General features: G+C 46.8%; 1 protein-coding gene across 1 annotated transcript; it reads right to left on the bottom strand.

The window, feature by feature from the left end:
• Positions 1-190: 190 nt before the first annotated feature.
• On the bottom strand, positions 191-15,119 carry ANKDD1A (ankyrin repeat and death domain containing 1A). Its single transcript, XM_069866501.1, has 15 exons — positions 15,059-15,119; positions 10,498-10,601; positions 9,731-9,829; positions 9,044-9,142; positions 8,680-8,784; positions 7,738-7,836; positions 7,370-7,468; positions 6,142-6,240; positions 5,701-5,799; positions 5,356-5,454; positions 4,307-4,405; positions 3,043-3,138; positions 1,666-1,867; positions 820-951; positions 191-582 (listed from the first exon to the last, which is right to left on the bottom strand). The coding sequence occupies exons 1-15, from the start codon at positions 15,108-15,110 to the stop codon at positions 521-523; spliced, it is 1,545 nt and encodes a 514-aa protein (XP_069722602.1). The 5' UTR covers positions 15,111-15,119; the 3' UTR covers positions 191-520.
• Positions 15,120-17,267: the final 2,148 nt, after the last annotated feature.

The following is a 17,267-nucleotide window of genomic DNA, read 5'->3' as shown; positions in this document are numbered from 1 at the left end:
TTCTAAAAGTCCCTGTGGTAGCTTTGACTTTTCTTAAGTTCCCACCCTAATAGGGAAGTTATAAACGCATAAGATACAAGGGATAGACACCCCTAACCAGGTAAGTAAAGAACATGCCTGAAAACAAACCTTTTACTCTCAATAACTTAAAAAATTGACAATTAAAAATTGATACACAAAAATGTGATGTAAACAAGTTCCAGCTGAGCCATGTAGTGTTTCCCAACATCCACAATACAAGTGAGGCTCGCTCACTGTACTCTCCTTGCAGTACCCAGACCGTAGGCAGGAGCTGAAGCCAATCTCCCTTCTGCCTAATTTTTAGGCATTTTAGACCATTATTGGCATTTGCTGATACCCTTTGTCATTTCAGAGCACACAGGGAGCAGCAGCTGTTTACAACAGGAAGCACTTGAGTCACAGCTGCTCTCTGATGAGCAGCAGAGCAGGTGTTTCTCCCACAGCTGGAGGCAGAGCTGCAGATGGGGCAGCTGGAGGAACTGTGGGTGCCCTCCCACTGTTACATCGCTGTGCACCTCCGGGGAGAGGCAGGGTCTGCATTTGCCTTTTTCCGAATGCTTTCTGTAAAAGAAGAGAGAACATTCCACTGCATGGCAAGCACGAAGCTGTGGCACGGGTCTGTTAATATATCAAAATAAAAGGAAGAAATGCAGCATAATGGTAGCAAGGGGGCAGGGCAGAGCATTTTCCAGCTTGTGTGAACTGGCTTGGCTGAAGTTTCCCTCTGTGCATGTTGTTTAACCACAGAATTCAGGCAGTGCTCGCTGTGCATTATTTGAAGGAAGACAGAAGTATTACCTGCTAAATCTCTTCTTCCAATCCCCACAAGGCCTTCATACAATCCCTTGACAGGATTTTCACCTGCCACGATCACACCATGGAGCCAGATAAGCAACATTCTGTGGCCATGCTCCCTGTAGCTTTTAGTACCTGGCAAGACCAAACCACAAATGAAATCCTGCAGTTGCAGTGCACAGCCTTGATGGAGCTGATTGCTGAACTGGTGGGTGGGGACACTACTCCCTCCTCTTTGGATTTTATTAGGATGCTCTAAAGTACAGTTTATCTTAATTCCCAGTTGTGGTGTGATTGCTGCATTAACCTTAAACTTAATGGAGTCAGCCACAAATGAGCTTTGGCCTCCAAAGCAGCTGTTTATGGTAATACAGAATTTCTGCCTTCAAAGCACAGCTCAGCATCATGCACGCTGCAGGAGTCCTTACAGTAACCAAACCAGCTGTGATCTGTTCCTGGAACTCTGAACCCGCTTCTCCTAACATCTCTCTTAAATTCTAAATGGGGCTTCACTGCCTCCTCAGTTCAGCTCCTTTAAAGAAAAAAAAAATAAACTTGGCAAGTTTCTGCCATCCTATACAACAAGGATTGCAGCCAGAACTCACAGGTCTGGTAAGCACTTCAGAAGTGAGCAATGAATCACTAACTCCCATGCTTGTGCGCTTTACAGCTAGACAATTCCAGTGCAGAGATAACTCCACATTCACTAAAATCAGGATTTTTAATCTAATCTATTGGTTGTTTCAAATAAGCAAGCTGTTTTTATTTCATGCTTTGCCATTACTGCAGACCTATCTCCTAGAAAAAATCCAAGTGAAGGATGGAAAGTAACTGGGCAGTGTTTTATACCTGTCCATTGTTGCTCAATGGCCCTAATGTGGGCATCAGTGAATTTCCAGTAATGTGCCAGCTTCTTCCATTCCCCAGGTCTGAGGTACTTGGTAGCTAATCTCCACATCACTGAGCGAATGTGCTGTGTTTCCAGCCTGTGATCTTGCTTGAAAGTCAAGTCCTTTGCTACCCAGGAGTCGGAGTCGCTGTTCAGATTGTCCTGCAAAGCCAGAAGACAGGTTTCAGTTGGGATGCCACGTATGTACCTCTCAGTCTGCAGCCACCCACAGCCTCAGCTCTGCAGGTTGCTGTGAGTTCATTCTGGCACAGCGTGTTTATTTTAATTCCCTTTATTCTCATCTCACTCTGTTCTAATCATTCATGTTAACAAACATTGTTAACAGGAGCTTTGCTGTGGAAGCCCATGTGGATCACAATTTGCATTTCTACAGTGCCTTTTATCTGGGGCTTGTAGGCAGAATCATTTAATTCAGTCTCCTTGCTCCCCTGCAATACAGGCACGTGCTCGCCTCCCGTACACTCCAGACTGCAAGGAAGCTAAACGACTTTCCCTAGGGCTGTGCAGGAATCCCGCACAAGGGCCTGACATACACCGTGTTCCTCCTGAACCTATGCCTGAGCCACCAGCATATGCCCTCCTTTCCTTCCTCCTGGTACAGGAGGATACCCAAAGTCTTGCAAAGATGCAAGGGATGCAACGTTTGGCTGTACTTGCAGCTCAATCTCTGCTCAGATAAGCTTGGGCACAGGTTTGGGGTAGGCAGGATTTCAGATGGGGGAGTGGGGCTGAGTAGTTGCGCCTTGCACACAGAGCCTTGGAAGAGAAAGCCTGCTGGGCTACACTGGGAGGTACAGGAGGAACAGCCCCAGTTTGAGAGGGAAGGTGGCTGTAGGACTCCAAGAGCTGATCACTCTGTTTGCACAAGGTGTCTCCTTACACTTTTGAAAAACCTCACATCCCATTTGGTGACCTTGTGTCAAGAATTGTCCTGCTTCAATTTCTCCTGCTGGGAAAAAGGAGCTAATGCTATCCCCCTCCCTTCTACAGGGCTTTGGGAACATCTGCCAAAGAATCCTTGGAAATAATCCCTGTTCCCTTCAGCACAGCCTGGGGCTTTTAACAACAGGGTTTTTTTTTTAAATAAGGAAAGTGGGGAGGGGGGGTTTAAAATAAGGAAAGCCTTGAGGAGGTGTATTTGGCATCGTGAAGACTTTTGTTTTTCTTAAGCAAGGTGATGAAAGTAGAGGTCAGGCTGCCACAGGATACCCTGCATTTCTCTTCCTTTTGACAGCTGGTGACATGGAGTCTCAAAGGAGATGATAAAGCCACATCTGCCCTGCACAGCACAGAGGAAGGCAGCGCCAGCTGCTCACCTTTTCCCATTTGTAAAACCGATCGGCTTTAATAATCATGTCTGCCAGGTTGATGTGATTGCCTCGGGCAGCGACATCCAGAGATGTTTTCCCCTGCTGAAATTAGAAGGGGAAAAATGAGTGGGAAGAGACCTTGTACATTTAGGAGACACAATCTCCAAGCCCACTCGGCAATCTGCAGTGGCAGGCAGGATGCCCTATTGAGCAACGCTCCCAGCAGTAGGAAAGACCCCTGTCCTACACTTGTAAACACCTGGGATGTGAGCTAGCTTCAAGCTACGGTGTGCAGCGCATGGGGTATAACTTTCTCTGCTCTGCAGCATCTGTTGCCACAGGGGATCTGCTCATTTGTCAGGGAAAGCATCCTACAACCCACGGTGGATGGCAGGGTGCTTTCAAGCTCCCAGCACCCTGGGTGCAGCCAAAGGACCAGCTCAACACTACAGTCCAAGACATTTCATACCTTTGGCACAGCAGGTTTGCTGACACATGAAACTGAAATGGTTTACATAACCTTGTCAATTTTATAGGCACCACATATGCCAGTCACAATGGTTCTAGCCTCAGATGTGAGCAGAAACACAATTTCATACAGAAAAGTGTTAATGTGTTTCCTGCCTGAGTCCCACAGTGGTTCAACACACTGCTGGAAGGTGGCAAACATGCACTAAGGCTGAAGGCCATTTCAGCCAGGTGACTTCGAGGCCGTTTGTGGTTTAATCCACTGCAAATGGCAGACACTATTTTAACTTCCACCCAAACCCCTTTCACCATTTTCTAGGCACATACCATGCGCTTCCATGCCGCACACAACTTGCCTGATTCCTCTAGAATTCCTTTTGTTGATTTAATCAGAAGGCAAAACCACTGGACACCAGTGCCAGAAATACACCAGATACTTTTAACCTATTAAAACATGTGTGCTGTAATTCTTGAGGATACTGTTTTTCATTAATACCAAATATCTTCTCAAATAATTTGCATGATAGCACAAGTAGAAGAAGGAACTAGAACGACTTTAAGGGGAGTAAAAATTTGCTCATTGTGAGAATTTTATTCTACCTTCTTAAGAACCAGTCACTTCTTTCCTGAAAAACACATCAAAATAACCCATGCAGCAGTGTTTCAAGGCCTCCTCCCTGGAAATATCCAGATTTTAATATTATTACTAGCCTTCCCTGAAAATTATGAAAAACTGGCAAAGGCCATCTGTATTTTCCCTCCATACCCACACAGAATCTGCTCGAGCCATGGAGACATTTACCTTGTCTGTTAGCTTCAGATTAACTCCTGCAATAAGAATCATCTCAGCGATGTCCTGCCTGCCATGCTCTGCAGCAATGTGGAGCGAGGTCTGCTGCCTCTGTGGAAGGAAGGTGAAAGGACTACGTTTCAGAGAAGGCCAAGGCTAGAAGGATAGGACAGAATGATACTAGGAGGAAGCGCTGTAAGAACGCTGTCTGCTCTGCCCTTCTTTCCCCTCTACCCCTTTTTAAACTGAGGGCCAAGCACCCTCCTACCTCATACTGAAGTTGGGTTCCTCAGGCTGAGTAGAACTGGTCTGTCCATGTCTTAACACTAGCACTAGAAAGATTCCTTGATAATGTTTCAGTCTGAAGAAAGAACCTCTTCAGTTCCACAAAGCTCCCTAGGGTCACCTATATGACTATATTATTTCCTGCTATTAAAACAAGTTCCGTAAGCAGAGCATTTGGCCAAGAGAGGAAAGGACCCATGCCAATTCTTTGTTCCTGGAAACCAGGTCCGGCTTAATGTGTATGCACTGTAAACTATGTGCACCTTGGGACTGTTTAATGGAAACAGCCAAAATCAAACACAATGTGGCAATTTTATGGTGTCATCAGGAGAAAACATCACTACAAGAACAAACATTAACCAAAACAATACAAGCAACCTACACAAAACCCCTCATTCACAAAATTACACTTTGGTGAGACAGCCAGCTACCTCCAGGCTTGCCTCCCATTCTCAGCCCCCCCAAACATTTTGTTGAATATCTTCTGTCCTGAAATTTCTCCCACTTGCTTCCAGCAGGAAGGAGAGAGCCTGACTATGCAATGATGCTGCGCACAGGTCCCAGGGACATGGCTCAGCCCACGTGTTGAATGCCATCAAGCGATTACTTCATTGCAACACTCTGAATCATTTCACAGGTTTCATGTTTCCCAAGTTGTGCTTTCACTTTTTCCCCATTTTAAAGCACTCCCTCTTTAATCCTGTCCCCAAGGTGACCAAATTCCCCATGAAACTGGCTTGCATTTCAAATACAAAGAATAGGAGCTGCAGACTTACATTATCTGGAATGTCGAGGTCACACTCTGCCTCAATGAAGAGCTTTACCATGGCTGGGAAATTCTGCAGTACTGCAATGTGTGTGGCTGATGCATTTTGCTGTGGAAAGAACACCCTGAGGTTAGGAAAAGCTTGGCTCACGGCACCAAAAGGACCATGCTGTGCACAGCACGTCTTATTCTAAGACAGTTGCCAGCCTGGACAGGGCGTGGAATGTGGATACTGCCCCATAAGCACAGACCTCACAGCAGCGTTGGTCCTTGCAGGGTTGCTTTGTGCTTTTAAACAACTCCACAAACTGGCTTTGCCTTTTTGTAAGTGATGAGAGCATTAAGCGGGACTTACATGATTAACAGCATCTGTGTTGATTCCTGCATCCATAAGGATCCTGGCTATCACCTCATAACCATGCAGCGCTGCGTAATGAAGACAATTCATCTTCTTCTGAGATGCACAAGAGAAGAGATTGCTATTAGTCAAAGTTTCTTCTCAGAGGCTGCAGTTATTACAGACTGTCCACAGATATCTCCCTACTTCCCTCATGCAAGAACCCTTTGCCCCTGTACTGACAGATTCATAGAGATTGTCTCCACAGCCTAAACGGTTCCAGGGAGCCTCTCTGTACAAAAACATGTGTACTTTCCTCTGGGCTCCCTGCGCTGTGTCTGAAGTGCTGGGTTCCACAGGGCCTCACGTGATAATGGGTACCCTCCCTGGGAGGCCACAGGTCTGGGCAAAAGTCCACAAAGTAGTATCTGGAAATGGAATCACCTCCCCAGAGCTTACCTGGGTTTGGGCATTGACATCAGCACCTGCTTCCAAGAGCAACTTCACACAATTGCTGTGACCCCCCTCAGCAGCCAAGTGCAGAGCCGTGAGTCCTTCCTGGACAAGGCAGAAAAGAAGACAAGCAGCATTTCTGTAGATGAAGCCAAGACAGAGCTGCAGAATAAGCAAGCCTCTACCCTGTCTTCTCAATCCATGACATCTTAAAATATCAATTCTGAGGGCCAGTAAGATTGCTAGGAAGATAAAGGACACAATTATCTGCCACTGACATATCAGAGCACTGTTTTGTCCTTATGCCACTGGGAACAGCTCAACCATGGGCCACAAGACAGACTCTCTATTTACCATCTTTTCCCTCTTTCAGCACACTGGCAAACAAAAAGGAATTTCAGGTGGACAATGACCATTTTCCTGGAGCAGCCCAGAAACAGCCACAAGCAGAACTGGAAACCCATAGCCTTCAGCCACTGGTTCTCCCTTCTGAGTGCTGCAGCTCATTTCTTTACAAGAAAACAGAAATAGGCAGAATTCCTAAGTGGTTTAATCTGGTTTTATTATTGCCCTTTGTACAAAGGGCAGCTCATCTAGGGGAAGACAAATGCTATCACAGTTAACACAGAAGGTGGCTTCCCCTTTCTTTCAGGTCTTAATCGCAATCAAATACACTTTAAAAGCCAGTAACCAAATAAGATTTAAAAAACTGTTGATAAACTTAATTGGGAGTGTGCCCTGGAATAAACAACAGTGTTACTAAGCCAATATTTGCTATATAAATCATTAACTGTGTTCCAGTCACATAATTTTCCCAAGCAGGTCTGACAGAGATCTCAAAACAGAAGGTCCGTATGTTCAGTGACTAAGTCAACACCATAAAGCACAGTGAAATTTAGTTTAAAAGACACTCAATAACCATTTAGGCACTTGAATGTACAAGGGTCAGGGAGAAAAAGGGAGATTAGATGGAGTGATAAGGTAGGTCAGCAGATACAGCAAGAAAAGGCAACACTTCAGAATTGGATGTAGGTTCAATGAGGACGTTGCCTTTCATTGATACTCTGCAAGCGTGACCTGCATTTACACACATATGCTTTAGATAAAATCAGCTGTTTGCTAAACCTCTCCTGTTCATACTGACTATTCAGCTGGATGACTGTGGCAGGACAGTATTTCCAGGGAGGGAAAGTGCGCAGCTGATATGATTTTCATTTAATTTAAATGTACTTACTAAGTTCTTTTCGTCAAGGTCCACTCCAACATCTATAATCTTCTGCAGCACAGAGAGATGTCCATTTTTAGCAGCTAAATGCAATGCTGTATTTTCTTCCTGAAAGTAAAGGTCACTTCATACATGTACGTATCACAGTGTATCCTGTATTGTGCATCCTGTCTGAAAGCCCTTGAGAGAAACGCAGCACAGACTGAGGTGCGAAGTGTTTGCAAGTGGATAGAGAAGAAAAGCCCTGGCATACCACAGCCACCATTACAGCTGCAGACAACTTGCCTGCATGAGCCTCACTTGGTATCCTGTTTCCTGACTTTCACAGCCTCTAAGCCATGGACTTCACCTCCCTGTGTGTGTTTTTATGCTCGTACCTTGTCTTTGGCACTGTGAGAACAACTCAGTTGAATCAGGAACTCCACCACCTCCAGCTGCCCAGACTCTGCAGCTAGGTGAAATGCTGTCCTGTCCATCTTTGAAAGAAAACAAAGAAAAACAGTCCAAGAAAAGCTCAGAAAGCATAAGATTAGGTCATCTGCTGCAAGCAATATAATAATGCCTTGGGCAATAACCCAGTCCACAGGGGGGTAAAGTGCTGTACTCCAAAATAGTTATCTTTTTTCTGCTGTGAACTTCCATTCTGCTTTACACTTGGGACAACCCTATCAAAACAAGATGAATAGAACTACCCACTGGGGCTGACAACTCCATGTGCTTGCCAAACACAGAAGAATAGATTCTTTCAGTCTTTATTTAATATAGATAGAGGATAATAAATAGTTCACTAAAAACAACTAAGGAAAAAGAATTAACATCTGAGACCCCAGTTATGGAGTGAGTTAGAGTCTCTTTTTGAGGAAAGGCAGCTCTTATCGCCTCGCTTAACTCCCAAGCATCAGAGATCCATGAAACCAGGAAGTGGAAAAGAGTGTGTGTCAGCTCCTGTGTGTTCCTATGCTGTCTTCAGAAACAGATCAGTTAATGCTGGAACACGCTGGAAGTGGGTTTTCCTTGGTTATCGCTTACCTACAATACACCCTGGAGCATCAACTGCACAAATGGAGGACACTGAAATTCCTGAATTCATTCTGCAAAAAGCTGTATTTGGAAGCCTTGGCTACCAAAGCTTGATCAATGCCAGAATCCTCAGCATTCCTAAACCCCTTTCTATTGGAGGGCCAGCAGCTATATGGGATACCCTTGGGTCTCAGAGAGTAGCATCTGACTCCAAATTTCTTCCCAAGATTAGCATTCCTGCTAAGCTCAGCAGAGCAAGATCAGACCTCATGAAACAAAGCCATAAAAAGCCTTTCTACCTTGTCTGTCTTATCCACACACATGTCCTCCAGGTCCTCCATGATGAACTCCATCACCCGGATGTGTCCTCTCTGAGCAGCACAGTGGAGCAGGTTTTTGCCATTCTGGAGAGGAGATAACCCATTTCTCAAGTCTATAACACCTTTCACCTCAGCACTATACAAACCTGAGCTGAGAAAGCCATGTACATGTCTATTGCTACAATTATTACACCAGTATTAGTAATATAGCAGTAATGCAGATGACTGTCTCCACAGCAGAGGCTGCCATGCACAATTACCTTAGCTCAGGGGTAAGCCTCTGTCTCTCACCCCGTCACTGACAAGAGCTGCATGATGGACCCACGCAGGGAGACTCTCTCACCTTATTGACACAGTTAATCTTGGCCCCAGCATTGACTAGGATCTGCAGGACGCGGAGGTGGCCAAACCAGGCAGACAGGAGAAGCGGATTCATTCCAAACTGGGTGAAAAAGAAGAGATATACAGCTAAACTGCAGCCAACAGCACCCCCATCCTGGAAGGAAGCTGTTCCTCCAGCTTCATGAAATTTGCCAAATATTTTTGCTCCTCCCTCAGATTTTTTTTTAGCCCCAGTTTCTCCAATTGCTATTATTCCTGCCACAGATGTTCACAGCAGCTGAGAAGAGATCTGCCTCTTGATTGACACTTCCTAGTCAATGGTGCTTATTAGCCTGGTTGCTACGGGGGAAGAGAGAACTTGCTGGCTGTCACTGTTTTCCCACAAGACCCAACAACAACATCCAGAAGAAGTCAAGCTTCCCCGTGCTATACAGAAAACCTCACAGATTCTATAAGCCTACTTCCCAGTCACTGTGCATGCCTGGAAAAGGCCAAAAGACAGAGCACAGACATAAGAAAATAAAGCTTGCTCCAGAAAGACACTCCACCTGCCTCGGCAGGGAGGCCATAGATTCCCCCAAGCACTGCAGTCCCCAGTGCCACCCATCCAGGGCTAAGGTGAAGTCCCCAGTGCTCCCCCAACACAGAAAACATTCACAGGACATGCAAGGGAGATTTGCCTTCATACACTGTCTTCATCATCCACCAGGACATCATGGTCCAGGAGCAGTCGCACAGCATCCACACTCCCTGCTCCCGCAGCCCAGTGCAGGGCAGTCCGGTCCATCTGGAAGGAGAGGGGGAAGGTTGACGGACACAGACTACATGTGTATCCATTAGACTTCCTGAAAGCCCAAACCTCCTTTGCCATCCACGGAGTCATAATTTCTCATATGGTGCAAGTTTTTTCTTTGGACATAGGCCTCTGCCTCTTTGCTCTCTTGTCAGGCAGACAGGTGCCAATCACCTTCTACTCAGAAACTGACTATAATGACAGCACAAGAATGAGAAATATTGCTGGCCATGGATGGACAAATTGATATTATGACAGAGTCATAACAGTAGGGATGGGTGCAATCCCATATTTCCAAGAACCTACCGGTTAACAAGGGGAGACCTGCACCAGGAACTGAGTTAGTCCCAAAGTTTGGCATACAGAGACAGCAAAAGTAAAGCCTTTAATTGCAGCCATGAGTATCTGGCACATGTGTTTCAAGGGGAACCATAAATCACCTTCTCTTAGCACTTAGAGCTTTCCAGCGCAGCCATGCTGACAGTGCTGCGGGTTTCAGTGTGTTGTGAAACTGCTCAGTTACCACAAGCACTGTTTAGCACTGGGCAGTGTATTTTAAATCTTTGACCCATTGAACAGCTAATGAGAAGAACAGCTTTAGGGAGCCGCAGTTCTGGAACACACAGCTCTGCAGCTTAGGGGCAGAAAATCCCAGGACTTACATTGGTTTTGGCTTTGATATCGACCCCTCTCCTGATTAGCTCCTCCATCCTGGCTGTGTCATTACGCTTTGCAGCATCATGGAATTCCTTCTCTGAATGAAGCACTGCAGCAGAGACAGAAGAACAGGCATTAAAACAGTGCTGGCAAGAAGCATGGAGCAGCATGCTCCCAACAAACCTCCCCTTCACCTCACCAGCCCCTGGGGCTTCAAGGCAGGCTGACTGCAGATTCTTCCAGGAAGAATCCCAGCACTAGACATGTTGGCATACTTGCTAGATTTGTCCTCTTCCACTATCTCCCCTTCCCTAAGTACCCCTGTGTCATATCAATGCTCTTCTACTACCAGCTTCTCTTCTAAATCACCATCTTTCCTTGCATGGGTTTGCTCCAGACACAAAACTTTTTCATCCATAAGGTCCGTGTCCTCTGGGCATCCTCTGAGGCCAAGAGCTGGTGTGAGGGCTCAGGCAGATGACATGGTCCCTTTCCTCTATCCTTCCACTTACATACTGCTGCTCTACAAGGAGACCTTTACACATGGTTCTGCTGTTGACCCTCCAGGCAACATAAATCAGCTAAGCAGCAAAAACCTGCTAGCCTGGCCTGTAATTAGTGTTGCATCTCTTAATAGACTGTGGCAGTTCTGGGCATAATTTATCATAACTGGCAAAATTTGTCCTGCACAGTTAGGCACAATTTAAGGGTGTTTACTCTCCATGCTGGGCCTTGCCCCAGCAAGCTTCTTGATCAAACAAACCTTCCTGCCAAGAAAGGAGAACAAGGCTGTGACTCTGGGCCTGCCACAGCCCCACAGGCAGGTTCTCAAGGTTTTTGGCAAGGCTGGTATCAGTTTTATTGGTCTCAGCTTCTGCCTGAGTGCTGAATTCTTTCAAGAGGTATTTGAGGCAGACCCTCAGCCTATCACAGCCCACTGGAGAGCTGTCTTGGATGCTCTACTCTCTTCTGTGTTTCTGCACATCTCAGGCTACAGTTTGAGGGTAGCAAGAGCTCAATGCAGCTTCACTTTGCATCAATGCATCAACTAGACACTAATCATATGCCATACAAGAGACACTGAAACATATTACTGTTCCCATACCACCACAAGGGGATAAGAGACTTTCTGTCTAAATAGTACTACCCCATTTATTTCTGGAGTGCACAGAAGGAAAGCATCCCTATTGTGGGCTTTTAGGGCAGCAGAGGTATAACCTCATCCTCCAATTCCTGTTCCTCTTACCTTCGAACAAAAATTATTAGCTCAAGAAAATCACAAATAACACAAATCTTTTTATCAGACAAACTCATTCAAGAGTGTTGGACCTGCTGCTTCACTGAAGGCAGCAGAATTTGGACACTGATTTCTGCAGGAACAGGATTTTCTGTATTGCATATTGAGACTCTTTTCTCTTCTGGTCAGGTGTGTTAACAGGACTGCATTTCCACACTGCACAGCCCCTTCAGCTGAGAGGAAATCCCAGCAGAACTTGAGAAAAAGCTGTGCGGTTTATCATAATTATTAATACCAATGGCTACACACATACTACCACCTTGCAAATGCTTATCTCTGGTCAGTGGAGTAAACCCCTATATTTCAATTACAGAGACGTTGTTCCCCCTGCTCTCCTGGTGACAGAAACGTGTTCTTACATTTTATGATTGCATAAGGCAGCATTGTCAAGAGATGCCAAGCTGCCTCTTGACTTATTCTGTCCTATACCTGATGATCTGGTAACAAACCTTGCATTGTGAAAGCTGTAGAAACTACAGTTTGTTTATTTTCAGCAACACATGGGAAAACACTTGACAGTCTGAGTCTCCTACTCAGTGTCCACACCCGCACAGCCAGCCCCATAAATGCAAACACGCTGCTCATCATTGCATGCACCTGTGTAACAGTGGCATTTCAGCAGATATTTAGCAGTCTTCCCTTCTCTTTTGAGCTCACGTTTCAGGGTAATTCATACCTTATCGTTCTGAACACAAATACAGCTATCCCAAGCAGCATGAAAAACAACTGAAGTGGTTTATCCTCAGTGCAATGCACCAGTTTATTATATAAGAGATTTAAAAAGCAGTAAAACAGATGAAAACGCATACAAGGAAACGTGCTAAGACCATCGCCTGGGCTCTACCTGAGGCTGCAGGACACAGAGACAGCCCGGTATCATCAGGGACTGGTTGATAAAAGGGGCCAAATCACAACAGCGGCATCTTAGGGGTACAGATAGGGTGCCTTAGGGGGAAAGCAATCTCAATCCTTGCCTAGGTTATACACCTAGCCTGCTCTGGAGTGGATTTTAATAGAATCCTAGAATAGCTCGGTTGGAAAAGACCTTTAAGATCACCGAGCGCAACCGTGCCTGTCCACTACTGAACCCGAGCATCTCATCCACGTGTTTTTTAAACCCCTCCAGGGACAGTGACTCCACCACCCCCCTGGGCAGCCTCTGCCCGAGCCCGAGAACCCTTTCAGTGAGGAATTTTTTCCTGATACCACCTCTAAATCTCCCCTGGTGCAACTCGGGGCCATTTCCTCTCATCCCTCGGAAGAAGAGACCACCCCCCACCCCCGCTACAACCTCCTTTCAGGGAGCTGCAGGCAGAGAGGAGGAGCTCTCATCCTCCAAGCTGCAGCATCTTAGCTGTACAAGATGCTTCAGGGGGGTTGTGGGGAGGAGAGCTGTCTCCATCCTCGCCTCAGGCTATACACCTTGCCTGCTCTGAATGGATTTTTAACCCCTTTTATCCTCCCTTCGAGCACCACCCCCCGCCGCCTCGCCCCCACTCACGGCTGCCGCCCTCCAGAGCATCCCCCATCCCGCCGGCTCCGGCAGCCCCGCCTCGAACCGGGATTTAAAGGGAAAAGGAGCACGATTAGAGGCGGGGGTGGGTCTCTTTGCCCAAGCGATAGGTGATAGGGCGAGAGGGAAGGGCCTCAAGCTACGCCAGGGGACGTTCAGATTGGACATGAGTGAAAACTTCTTCACCGACGGGGTTCTCAGGCGCTGGCAGAGGCTGCCCAGGGGGGCGGTGGCGTTCCCAGCCCTGGCGGCGTTTAAAGGATGGGTAGGTGCTCAGGGAAATGGTTTAGTAGTGTACAGGTACGGTTGGGCTCCATGATTTTAAAGGTCTTTTCCAACCTAGTGATTCTGTGATTCTATTCTATTAAAATAAATCCCCTTTTGGACAAACGCAGTGTTTTGGGGCCGTCTGGGGATGATTTGAGGGGGAAAATCCAGTTACTGCCATTTCAGTGAGGGGGCTTTATATCACTGTGCCTGCCCACCTCACTGTGACTTTAAGGCTGTGAATGGTTTAATTCTGTTTCCCAATGAATTTGGGAGGAGGTGTCCCTGCCCGTGGCAGGGGGTCTGGAACTGGATGATTTTTAAAGCCCCTTCCAACCCAAACCATTCTATGATTCTGTAAGTCTATGATTCTATTATGTGTGAAATATAGGGTGTATGGTCGATTATTTTTCTTCCCAAAATCAGCATTCAGGGTCTGGCATTCCCTGGGAATTGGGTGCTCCCATCCCACATGCTCCCACTCAGCAGCAGGTGCAGGAGGGTTAGAAGTGCTCTTCATCCAGTTGTTTGGTTTTTTTTAAACACTTCACCCAGAATTTTAGTTAATTCTCCTATTTTGGCATATGGGTCTGGGTTTGTCTTTTAATTTTCTTGCCCATTTTGTTCATATGTGGAAGAGGGAACCAGGCGGTGACTAAGCTGAGGCTGGGGATGGGATCACATCTGATTCACAGAGGTCTGAGCTAGGCAGAAAAATATATATATATTAAAGTAATGTTCCAGTACTTAAAGGGGGCTACAGGAAAGCTGGGATGAGTCCTTTGTCAGGGAGTGCGGGGACAGGACAAGGGGAAGGGATTTTAAGCTGAAAGAGGGGAGATTTAGATGAGATCTTAGGAAGAAATATTTTACTGTGAGTGTGGTGAGGCCCTGGCCCAGGTTGCCCAGAGCAGCGGTGGCTGCCCCATCCCTGGAGGTGTTCAAGGCCAGGCTGGATGGGGCTTTGAGCAATCTGATGCAGCGGGAGGTGTCCCTGCCCATGGCAGGGGGCTTGGAACTGTAAGGGCTTTGAGATCTGTTCCAAGCCAAACCATTATGTGATTCTGTGAAAATATTACTGCCAAAAATATTACTGCTGAAAAATTACAAAGCTGGGTGTTTGATCCTGTCAGTGTTGGATCCTGTCAGTGTTGTCTGTCGCCAGGCTGGAGAGAGGCTGCTGCCTGTTGACAGCAGCTCTCCTGGCAGCAAATCTTCCCTGGAGATACGCAGGGGCCACTTGTTCTGGCACAGCCATTTACACTCAGACTGTGCAATGTCTCTGGTGTGGGTCTGGACCCATAGCTTTCTCCCTGTACACAGTTTGTGTGGCACTCAGGTCGCCCCTACTCCTTGCATTTTGTCACTTTCCTTGTATTCACTGGCACTCAGTCTGGCCATGGATATGGAGTTGCTTGGGTTGACTGAATAAATGCTGTTTGTTGGTCCTCAAATGCACAGGAAGGTGGTGCAAGGAGAAAGGAATGACCTGTTCTGCAACCCCAGGATGGGCAGGACTGAGAGGCAGGAGCTTCAGTCATAAAGGGCAGGAATTTGGTGCCTCCTGTGGCCAAGACAGCAAAGCGGATCAGGCTGCAGAAAGATCACAGGGTAGGAGAGGTGACATCGGATTTGTATTCCCTCCCGGCATCATGCCGCCCTACAGACATGGTCCTTGTGACGCTCCAGAGATGCTCCCGGTCCTGCGGTGCCGTGGGTTTGGCTGCCAGCACCAGCTTATCCCGGCAGCCACACGAGGGTGCCAGTGCCGTTCATCTGCTGCGAGCAGCCACCTCCAGGGCTGATCCGTGTGCGGACGCCAGTTCTGGGGGACTTCCCTGTCCCAGGGACGCTCGGGAGGGTCTGTGCTGCTCCGGCGAGAGAGCTCAGGGTGTCTGCACATGGTGGGAGGTGCAGGCGGTGTCCCATGGGAATGCGGAGATGCAGGGACTCTGCTGCTTCAGAATTGTCCCTCTATGGGCACGGCTACACCTCGCACAGGGACACCAGAGCTGCTTTCCAGGCTGGGAACAGCAAGGCTGAGCCGATGGTTTCCATCTCAACGCAGCAGAGGTCTCTGTAGCCAAGAGCTGTGCTGGGGCAGCTGACCCGCTGCAGGGACCACGAGCAGGGCTTGGCCTGCCTGACTGTGAAATGGGGAGGTAGACCCTGAGCACCTGAACAGATGAGGTGTGGATCTGGGGCTAGCTGCTGGTCTCAGAGCTTTGGATGTGTGTTTTGTTTTCCTTTTGTTCAAATCGAATTAAAAACAAAAAACCCAACACCTTATCTCATAGGAAAGCAAACATAAGCTCCGTCTGCATAAAGGGGAAGCCTTCTGTTGAACAATAGCTCAGCGGGAAGAGCATCCTCCCCCAGGAAGGGGGAAAGCTAGGTTTGATCCTTGCTTCTGCCAGAGGGGAGATGGAAACCCTGGTCTCCACAAGGCCCCAGAGAGTATCATAAACAGCAGGCTCTGAGGATGTCAAGTCTGGAGAGTTTATCTTGCTCTTTCCTGTTATTTTAAATAATTAATGATTTGATGGAGCAGGGAGTGGAGAAGGCAGGTGTCCTGTCTCCCTGGAGAACCGTCTGTACACCCAGAGAGCAGTCTGTGCAGCAGGCGAGACAGAGTCTTGCTCCCGATGAATATTTAAGTGTCTTTAGACAAACTGGACCAGTGCCAGCAGGAAGGACTGATAAGGGCTGAGCCCTTTCCACTGGGTATCCCAGTGCCTGGGGGCTGAGGAAACAGCCCTGAATAGGGCAAAGAATAATCCCTGCTGTAGGGACATTCTATGCATCTCAGCTTTGGGTGAGACCTCTGGCTTTTGTTATGATGTAAGAGATCCTTGGATGTAAAGCTGTCTGGACTTAACCTGCCCTTGTTAATGTCATTGTCTGCACCTCTTCCAGAGCTTGAATCGGCCAGGACTGGTTGCCTACAGCTCTTCTGCTGCTTAATGCTGACCTCTGAAAAGAAGTAGTGCAGATGCCCCAAAAGTTTGCATTCGTTTGTGGGCTTGGGTGTTTCCAGAGTGCAGAAGAAAAGCAATGTGGGCAGTTCCTTCTGTCCTTACTAAATTGGTATGTGTTCAGGGTGGAAGGGACAAAGACTTTCTGCTGATACCAAGTGCAGAATGCAGCAAGGATTTATTAACAACACTGAACACTTGCCTAGTGATCCATTTATAAGCTAGCAGACCTAAAAGAGCTTTTGAATTTTCCCTTTAATGTTATAGCATGATGAATGACAGGAGTGGGGAGGTGGTAATTTGAACTCTTTTTGCAATATATTGCTGATATTGACCCCAGATTCTGAAAGGTGTTAAAGTCTTCAACTTTATTTCACTTAAAGCGTAATTTTAGCTAATCCAGCCACGTATTCTTTTTTACTTAGAAGTGAAGCTCTCTGGCACAGCATTTTGTACTTCTACTTTGCATGCACAATTTTTATGTGTTAGTTTAGGATAATTCTTTCAAAAAGCTTTCAAAAATCATGAGTCAGGCTGGTTAAATCCTTGTGATTTCAAATGTGCCTCTGTTTGCTCTCTGGTTTAGTTGTGACTTAAAGTCAATCAGATTTGTAGCTAGCCATGTAATACAGCCCACAAACCAGTATGTGTTTATGCAGAAACAGTTGCGTACCTAAAGGTTTAGCAAATTGGACTTTAATTTATAATCTTCCTTTGGAAGAA

Source organism: Phaenicophaeus curvirostris, chromosome 12 (genome assembly GCF_032191515.1).
Source record: "Phaenicophaeus curvirostris isolate KB17595 chromosome 12, BPBGC_Pcur_1.0, whole genome shotgun sequence".
NCBI lineage: Eukaryota > Metazoa > Chordata > Aves > Cuculiformes > Cuculidae > Phaenicophaeus > Phaenicophaeus curvirostris.
This window is presented reverse-complemented; position numbering and strand designations above follow the sequence as displayed.

Bases quoted from the DNA above. Each gene is read 5' to 3' on its own strand.
- ANKDD1A (XM_069866501.1), bottom strand. From the start codon at position 15,110: ATGACTGAAGCTCCTGCCTCTCAGTCCTGCCCATCCTGGGGTTGCAGA. The intron at 9,143-9,730 runs GTATGAAGGCAA...TTTTTCACCCAG, and splicing joins TGGTGGATGATGAAGACAGT to TTTGGAATGAATCCGCTTCT. The intron at 1,868-3,042 runs GTGAGCAGCTGG...CTGGCTTTGCAG, and splicing joins GGTTTTACAAATGGGAAAAG to GACAATCTGAACAGCGACTC.